Source organism: Arachis hypogaea, chromosome 6 (genome assembly GCF_003086295.3).
Source record: "Arachis hypogaea cultivar Tifrunner chromosome 6, arahy.Tifrunner.gnm2.J5K5, whole genome shotgun sequence".
In the NCBI taxonomy this organism is placed as follows: Eukaryota; Viridiplantae; Streptophyta; class Magnoliopsida; order Fabales; family Fabaceae; genus Arachis; species Arachis hypogaea.
In genome coordinates, this window is record NC_092041.1 from 58,784,090 (window position 1) to 58,793,494 (window position 9,405).

A 9,405-nucleotide genomic window follows, 5' to 3' on the forward strand; every position below is an offset into this window, starting at 1 on the left:
TGAACGTGTCTCAGCTCTGTTTCTCTTCTTCTGCCTTTGGTCTTCTCCGCCGTCATCTTCAGTTCTTCACCGTCGCTGACTCATTGTATCAAGCTTATCAATCAACTCTACAATTTCTGTCATAGTGTGGGACATATCTGAATCTAGTTCCAGCACAAGCAGAACAAACAGTTCCAGCACAAGCAGAACAAGCAGTAGCCCCTGTTCTAGTTTTCTGTTCCAGGTTTTTGTCCATTTTCCATTTTATTTTATTAAGTTTGATTAATTTCCAGGTTCTTTGTGATTTAAGACCAAGAGAATTATACTAAGAGAAATTAGCTACTAAGAATAAGGGTTAGGGTAGTTAGAAGCTCAATCATATGATATATAAACTGAAATTATGAAGCTGTATTGGTTGAGTTTGTATTGCTGGATTTGTGCTTGATTATGTTGTGGCGAATGTTTAATTGATCTTCTGAATATGTGATTTTATATTGTGATGATTGAATGCTAATGTTATAAGGAAAATTGGTTTGTCAATTTGATGAGTGGTGCTAATGTGGATCAGCCACATGTATTTGGAGATGCTAATCAACAGAGTGGATTTTGGCCTAACACATTTTTCCATTGAAACAAACAAACGAATAAATTCAAGTGTTATAAGTGTGGGTTCTTTTGTTGGAGTTGGATCTTTTCATGTTTAAAATAACTATGATTTGGCATAGGCATATTTTTATATGAGATGATTGCTCTTAGAAAATAAAATATTAAACTTCTGACAGTAGAAATATGATTGCTCTTATATTTCAATTCACTCTTATAGATTCATTTCCCAACACACCAAAACCTATATTTCAATTCACTCTTATAGATTCATTCATCATTACTAATAAGGTGAGATTTGGTAACAACTCACCTTTTATATTGGATTCAAATTCAGTAGAATGTAGCATAAATGATATTATGATTTATAACAATAACAATAAGTTATATAATCTGATTCCTCTGAAAAAATGGCTTTATGGTGGTCATGATTTCTTCAACAGGGCTTGTCTCATCTGCACAGTGCCTTAAACAATTCCAAAACTGGTTGTGTTTTGTCTCTCTGTATTGGTTAGTGCAGGCAGGTGTAGATAGTAGGATATGATTAGTCAAAATTCTAAAATTCCAAAATTCTTGTTGAAGGTTTGTTGTCACTGCTGACACAGCAACCCATTCGCTCTAATTGGGAGTAGATTTTTTTGTGTTAGTGTTCCTTTGATGCTGTGGATGCTTGGTCCTGTCACAGTGTTCTTAGCTTCATTGGGATTGGTTTGTTTGTTGCATGAGTTTGATTTTGTTAGTAAAGTCTCCAACTTAGCCATAAACAATGTATCAATATAATAATGTAACATAAGATACAAAGTATGAAGTAATTAATGGTGTGCAAGTGTGCATATAATTAGTGTTATATTTCAAGATTATTCGATGACAATTAAGATTAAAAATAATTATATTTAGCGCTCTAATTTTTTTTTAGAAATTATTTTCATTAGAAACATTCTTTTTCTACGATTGGAATATTCATCAGGTATATATGTAGACATCTTATTTTTTAGACATTTTTTACTTGCATAACTTAATAATTGACGTGTTCAAAATCGAAAAATGAGTAGCATGCGAGGATTGACCTTAAACAAAATGAGCAACCCATTGGAGTAGTTGCCTTAACACAAGATAGTATAGAGTTGAAGAACAAGTTTATAGACTGTATGTTATTAAGGATGAAGCTTTTTAGAGACTAAGGTTATGGTTTGATGCAGTATGTATCCCGAAAGAGGTAGATTGCCATTATTTTGAGACATGTAGGGGTGAAGGCTAAGAAGATATTGTTAATGCACGATAAGTGAAAATGAAATGAAGTTGGAGGGATATATTTAGATTCAGGCAAAGAGTTTGCTACTTTTCTATTGTGTAACTATTTAGGAGGGCATGGATTGCTGGCACCTGTCATGACTTTGAGAACAAGTTTGCTACTATTTATGTGCTTAACAAGACATTCAATTATCGTATAGGTAAAATCCAAGGAGAAATTGAGCATTATTATGGACCCATTTTAGTTGAGGTTATTGGTTGATTGGGATAAAGCAGGACCCGATAAATGAGGGACAAACAAGAATAATTTTTTATCGTTTTTTTTTTGAATTAGTAGTTTATGAATCATGCTGAAGTTTTATTGGCTGCTGTTTCTTTAGATTAGTTTGTGTTAATTTTAGCATGTTTGGCACCAAATTTTGAGTTATGTACACCTTGCTTTATATGCAGAGCAAGATGACTGAAAACAGTAATATTGAAGCAGCAGGGATGTCCGCTAGCATTCAACCATCTTCTCCACCGTCAGGTGTTCGTAAGAATCGGTCAGCTGTCTGGGATCATTTTGATGTAGAGAATGCTACTGAGAAGAAGGCTAAATGCAAATATTGTGGTAGCTTAATACAATATGGGAATGGAACTAGCTCAATGGGTGGTCATTTGAGAAGATGCAAGCAAAATCCTAATAATGATTCGAACAAAAGAAGAAAAACAATGACCACACCGACTATAGATGAGCGTGGTGTTTTAAATTCACCCAGTGTTTCCAAATTTGACCAAGAGGAGGCTCGAAGGGCACTTGTGGAAATGTTTATTGGAGAAGAGCTACCATTTCGCTTCGTTGAAAGCCCGAAATTCCGAAAATTTGTGCATGCCCTACAAGCAAGATTCAAAGTTCCTTCACGGACTACATTAGCACGTGACATTGGAGCACTTTATGCTGAAGAGAAGATGAAGTTGCAAGATTTTATTTCGGCAAATTGTGGTAGAGTATGTCTAACCACTGACACTTGGACTTCAGTTCAAAATTTTACTTATATGAGTTTGACAGCACACTTTGTTGATTTGGATTGGAAATTACATAAAAAAATACTTAATTTTTGTCAAGTGACAAGTCATTCAGGAGAGGTTATAGGAGCAACAATTGAATCTTGTTTAAATAATTGGAATTTGAATCGGGTCTTTAGTGTGACAGTTGATAATGCCTCATCTAACGATGTTGCAATTAAATATCTGAAGCAGCGATTGAATTCTTGGAATAGCATTATTTTGAATGGTGAATTTATTCATATGAGGTGTTGTGCACATATTATAAACTTAATTGTAAAAGAGGGGTTGAAAGAGATTGATGAATCAGTCTTGAGGATTCGTAGTGCAGTAAAGTATGTTAGATCTTCTCCATCTAGAGCTAGTAGGTTTCAAAAGTGTGTTGAACTAGAAAAAATCCAATATAAAGGCTTGCCTTGCATGAATGTTGAGACTAGGTGGAATTCTACCTATCAAATGTTAGAGGTAGCTTTGAAGCATCGCAAAGCATTTGAGTTGCTTGCTTTGAAAGATAATACCTATATAGGAGAGATGAATGGAGGAAAAGGGAGAGGTGTTCCTTCTGATTCAGACTGGGAGTATGCTGAGTCCATTGTACCATTTTTGCGAGTGTTCAGTGATGCCACTATACGTGTTTCTGGTACCTTATATGTTACCAGTGATATGTATATGAAGGAAGTATTTGCAATTGGACGATTTATTCGTCATTCTTGTGATTCTGTTGATTTTAGTACTATGTCAATGGCAGAAAGGATGAGGGTTAAGTATGAGAAGTATTGGGGCAATCCTGATTCGGTGAATATGTTGTTATTGATTGCTATCGTACTTAATCCAATGCAAAAGATTGAGTATGTCAATTATTTCTTGGATTACTTCTTTGGAGAAGAAAAAGGAGGCGAATTGAAGTCAAAGTTGTCCAAGTGCATAAAGTTACTTTATCAGCAATACCAAAGTTCTGGAGAAGCAAGTGAAGCTGATACGCAAGAAGTTCAAGCCAACAACATTAATACTGATCTTCATGGCATGGGCTTTTTTCTGCAAGCAACCGGTCGCAGAACAAATACAAGATCTGAACTTGATAGATATTTACAAGAAGAATGCGAGCCATACTCTCATAAGTTCGATATACTAAACTGGTGGAAGGTCAACTCAACCCGATTTCCAATTCTTGGAAATATGGCTCGTGAGGTATTGGCTATACCTGTTTCTACGGTAGCTTCGGAGTCTGCATTTAGTACTGGAGGAAGAGTCCTCGATCCATACCGCAGTTCTTTAACACCTAGAATGGTAGAAGCCTTAGTCTGCACTGGAGATTGGCTTAAGGAAGATCTTTTCTCTGCTTTAGATGATGATGGTGAAGTTCTTCAACAAGTTGATCAAGGTATAAAATTTATTTCATATTTCTTGTCATTTTATTTTATTTTTGTTTTTGTTATCTTTCTATTTTAGAATTTAGGTATTAGTTACCAATTAAAAGTTGTTGAATATAGACTTGATAATTAATTTGATTCCCTTGGCAGATATATTTTCCTCTAATGATGGTGCTTGTTCTATGGCGGCATCAATTGATAATCTTGATGATGACTAGGTATGCTTAATATTCTCATTTGGTTTAATACTTTCATTCAAAGATTTGTTTTAAAATGACAAAGGTATATTTTGTTATTTGCAGATATATTTTCCTCAAAGGTTGTGGTTGTTTGATGATCTTGTTGGCAATTTGGCATCTTTTGATATTTTGTTAGAGAGATATTTTGGTGGTATTCTTTTGATGTCTTGAGAATGATTAAATGTTATATAGATTAGTTATTGTCATTAGATTTATAAAGAACCAAATTCTAGTTGTAATAAACCTATACACTTTAAAATGACTTTAGTATTAATTTTACTTTTTAAAAAAATTATGGTTTAAAAATTGAATTTCTAAAAATTGGTTTTAAAAGTGGATTTTTTGTTAAAATATTTGGTTTAAAAATTGAATTTTTGAAAACTAGTTTTAAAAATTGGATTTTTGGTTGAAGAAACTGGTTTTAAAACTGGATTTTCAAAAACTGGATTTTTGGTTACCAAAAATCTGGTTTAAAACTGGATTTTATAAAAAAAACCGGATTTTAGATTTGGATTTAAAAAAAACCGGATTGAAAATCGATTTTGCAAGTAAAACCAGATTTAAAACCGGTTTGTAAATAAAACTGGATCTAAATTTTAAAACCGGTTTAGAACCGGTTTTTGTTTTTTCAAACCGGTTTAGAACCGGTTTTGCTCTTCAATCCAGTTCTGGTTTGGTTTTTTAAACCATAAAACTGGTTCTGAAGTGGATCCAGTTTGGATTTTTAAAAATCCAAACCATGCCCACCCCTACTGCAAAGGAGGTAAGGTTTGGTAAATTAATCAATGATTGGTTATGTTCTTGAGGTGTTAAATCAGATCTTATTTCTTGAGGCTTGATTTTGGGTGTTTGTGTGATGGTTTGATCATGAAATCTTGTTGTTTAATGCTTGAAAATTAAGTTTATGATGGTTTTGAAGTTGCTTTTATTTCTGCTGGGAAACGTGGCTTTCCAGCCATGAGATTCATAATATTTGATGATTATTTTATGTGTATTTTATGGCTGAAATATTGCTCTTTGGTTTGCTAAAAATCAGCTAAAAATCAGTTACCGAAAAGATTGAAAAACTAGTTGAAAATCAAGCTAAAATCTGATGAACTTTTGGAAAAAATGTTTTTGGTCTTTGAAGGACAAGAAAAACGTTGGTTTTGATAATTTTGGGGTCAAATTATAATTATTAAAAAGTTTGGAGTTGAAAGTTAACTAATAGAAAGTTGAGGGTCCAATGTGCAAATATTAAAAGTTAAGGGGTTAAAATGCAATTTCCAAAAAGTTCGGGGGGTCAAATGTAATTTTTGAAAGTTGAATAAAAATTTAAATATTAAAATATTATTTTATTGTTAAAAGCCTCAGAAAGGCAGTTTGAGTCTAAAATTCTTTAATTCTCTTTATTAAACACCTAAGGAAAAGTTCAAGAGAAAGTATTGAGGTAAGTATGGTAATGAAAAAGGATTTAAAAACTTTCATACATGTTAGAAAGAAAAGGAGTTAAAAGTTGTATGGCAGTGTGCTTGACTTTACAAAGTAAATAGAGAACTGTGAAATGAGATCACTGTGATGTTGTGATGCTTGAATTATGATTGTGGAAAGATGATAAAGATGATGGATGACTGATGGAAAGAATGGTTATATGTGACTTATGAGCCTTCAGGTGATGCTTGTGAATATTATGCGGGGATGCCCGTATTGTGATGTTGGTTCCCAAACAGGCTGTGGTAGAGATTTACCACCCCTGCAAGCTGAATGCTTGGTAGAGGCCTGACTTGCATACCTGCGGTATATTGAGATTTGAGCAAATACCAGCCCTGCAAGTTGAGAGTACTTGGTAGAGGGTATGCAGTACTTAATCTGGGATTAAGTTCTGGGAAGGCCTTATCTGACTTGGAGGGTCAGATTGTGTCGGGTTCGGATCGAAACTGACAAATGAGCTCATTACCTGCAGTAGGACCAAACATGCATCATACTTGTTTGTGCATATTATAATTGGTTTGCCTATGTGAATAATTTTGTTTAATTGCTAATTGCTAATTTCTATACTTGATGTAGTTGCTCTTGATTGTATTTGAACCTCATTACCTGTGTGTAACTGATTGTTTGGATTGTGGTGACTGGATGTTGATTGAGTTGTTTAGGCCTAAGGCCGTGGCTGGTTTGTTTGAGGTCTAGCTCTGTATAAAGTATCTTACTGGTTCAGCATAGACTTAATAAACCTATGCTTGGAACAGGATGATCATTTATACCTCGTAGGTAACTACTTTTATGTTTATGGTCTAGTAAGGTATGAAAAATCAACCTCTTACAGCATAGACTTAATTGAACCTATGCTTGGGACAAGTTGGTCATTCATACCATTAGGAGACTTTTAAGATTCTTATATCTAGGAAGGAAGTTTGGATTTCTGGTTAATTAACTGATTTCTTTTAAAATGGTTTTGAATATTTAATTGTTAAACCATCGATTTTCAAAGGATTTAGTAAATGACCATTATAAATGGTCTTAACTATAAACCCCGACCTTATTAAGAACTCCCCAAATCTTACCCCCTTACTCCTCTTCAGATGGACACGGAAGTCCTGTTTTACGATATTGATCATCCATATGTCTACGATGACCCAGTGCGCTGCGAGTATTACTTCTATTGTACGGCACCTTGTGTACGTAATTATATAGTACGTGACCCTGAGATCATGGATATCTCTTCTGGAAGTAATGAGCTAGATGAGGCACCAGCGAGTAGGCATCATCACCTGCCCAATGGTTTTCTGTGAGGGGCTTATAGAGCAGAGACGAGGAGACCTTTAAAGTTTCCAGACTAACTCCGGTACCTTAGAGTGTTTCCCTCACTTTTACTAGCATGCTCAGAGGGAATAAGCATGTCATAGAGTTAGACTAGCCTGGGTGCCAGCTTAGGGGCCTTTGGACAGGCCAGGCCCTGGGATGTCTTATGTATATATGTTTATATATTATATGAGTCACTAACTGAAGGATGTTGTGTTATAATTCCTTACTGGTATAACTGAGCTGCTTCTGTATTATGATGTATATTATGGTGAGATATTCTATATATTGCCTTCTACTATTCTTTCAATGTGTGTACTCATGTTTCGTGTTATAATATATGTATGCGACTCTAAACTACTATTGTTTAAAAAAAATTAAATTGCTCGAAAACTCACGAGGTGTTAACAAGGAACAAGCTTATATTTATTAAATATTACTTCAGTTGGGGAAACAAGTTGGTAACATTCAAATTTTAGTATGATCATGACATGCTGGAAGTTGGGCCATTACAATTTGGTATCAGAGTAGTCCTTCCTGTTAGAGCCTGGGGAATGGACTGAATCATGCTTTATCGCATGCTCTGTTGTATATCTCATGCTTATAGGATATCCATGTGATATGTGTTGCATGATTGTCTTTGTGCCTTTACTCTGAGAATGTTCACGCCCAACTTGAGGTATTGAGACTGATCACCTTGGTATCAATTGTTTGGTTTGAATAAGATCAGGATGAGTTTACAGAGATGTAGCGCTGAGGGAGAAACTGCTGCTAACAATCCGTACAAAACGGTGATAACCTGTTTGCTGTGATTCACGCTATGGCTAAGGCTATGCGTGAAACAGCGATTGCTACTACTTGAGCAATAAACCGTTTGGGAAAGTGTAATGGTGGTAATGGAGGAAGAATGAGATAGGATATGGGTAAGCAATCTGAGCAGGCACAAGTGCGACCAGTATGTAGGCAGTGTGGAAAGGAGCAAGGAGCTAGACCTTATCAGTCTACAGGTATTATATGTTTCTCTTATGGTCAGCCTAGACGCATGGCAAGGGATTGTCCGAAAAAAGCCAATACAAGGGGTAGATAGGCCACGGCAGCAAGGACGTGTGTTTACTATAACTGCTGATGATGCTATGAAATTAGACTTAATAATCCATGGTCAGTGTTATGTCAAATTTTGTCTCTTAATTGTACTGTATCACCCTGGTGCATCGTATTCTTTTATTTCTGCAACTATTACACATGAGTTGGGGTTAGATTCTACTGTGTTAAATTATGATCTGATTGTCCATACACCTACATTTCAGAATTCCTTGACTAGACGAGTGTGTCAATAGGTACCTTTTGTTATTGAGGCTAGGATTTTCATACATGACTTGGTCGGCTTGCCTTTATGTGGTTTAGATATTATCTTGGGTCTAAATTGGTTGTCTAAGCATCATGTTTTCCTTTATTGTTTTAAACGAACTGATATATTCCCAAGATTTGGCATGCATATTGAGTAAGTTGAGTCTTGTATCTTCTATTCGAATTCCCTAGGAGTTACCATTAGTAGTTGTGGGTTAGAGGGTTATATTCTATTATCTGCTAGCTCAAAGAGTAGTAAACAAGACTTGGAAAAAAATTCGAGAGGTGAAGGAGTTTCCTGATGTTTTCTCGGATGACATACTTGAGTTTCCACACTAGAGAGTGATAGAGTTTAGTATTGACTTGGTGCCTGGAACCGGACCAATTTCTATGGCATCGTATCAGATGTTGTCATTGGAACTGGTAGAATTGAAGAAGCAATTGGATGAGTTATTGAGAATGAAGTTTATTCGTCCGAGTGTATCACCGTGGGAAACTCATGTGTTACTGGTAAGAAGAAGGATGGTGAGATGAGATTGTGTGTAGATTAACGGCAACTAAACAATATTACAATCAAGAATAAGTATCCACTAGTGAGGAAAGATGATCTAATGGACCAGCTGAGAGGTGCGACAGTATTCTCTAAGATTGATTTACGGTCAGCTTACCATAAAAAACGAGTGAATGACTCGGATATAGCTAAGATTGCCTTTCAAACTAGATACTAAGAATAGAGAAGCTGTATGTGGAATTGTTAAAGTGTGAGTTTTGTTCGGCAAAAGTGGCATTCATGG

The 9,405-nt window shown here is 35.3% G+C and overlaps 1 protein-coding gene across 2 annotated transcripts; it reads left to right on the top strand.

The window, feature by feature from the left end:
• LOC140173452 (zinc finger BED domain-containing protein RICESLEEPER 2-like) lies at positions 1 to 4,737 on the top strand. 2 transcript variants are annotated; one of them, XM_072197021.1, is made up of 3 exons: positions 3,329 to 4,258; positions 4,398 to 4,465; positions 4,550 to 4,737. In XM_072197021.1, the coding sequence occupies exons 1-2, from the start codon at positions 3,334 to 3,336 to the stop codon at positions 4,463 to 4,465; spliced, it is 993 nt and encodes a 330-aa protein (XP_072053122.1). In that variant the 5' UTR covers positions 3,329 to 3,333; the 3' UTR covers positions 4,550 to 4,737. The 2 variants fall into 2 exon arrangements, 1 of the variants encoding a protein (XP_072053122.1); XR_011862331.1 differs by lacking the exons at positions 3,329 to 4,258; positions 4,398 to 4,465 and adding an exon at positions 1 to 223.
• Positions 4,738 to 9,405: the final 4,668 nt, after the last annotated feature.

Excerpts from the sequence above, each read along its gene's own strand:
- LOC140173452 (XM_072197021.1), top strand. The coding sequence starts at position 3,334 with ATGTTAGAGGTAGCTTTGAAGCATCGCAAAGCATTTGAGTTGCTTGCT. Across the intron at positions 4,259-4,397 it reads TCTTCAACAAGTTGATCAAG|ATATATTTTCCTCTAATGAT; the intron begins GTATAAAATTTA and ends TTCCCTTGGCAG.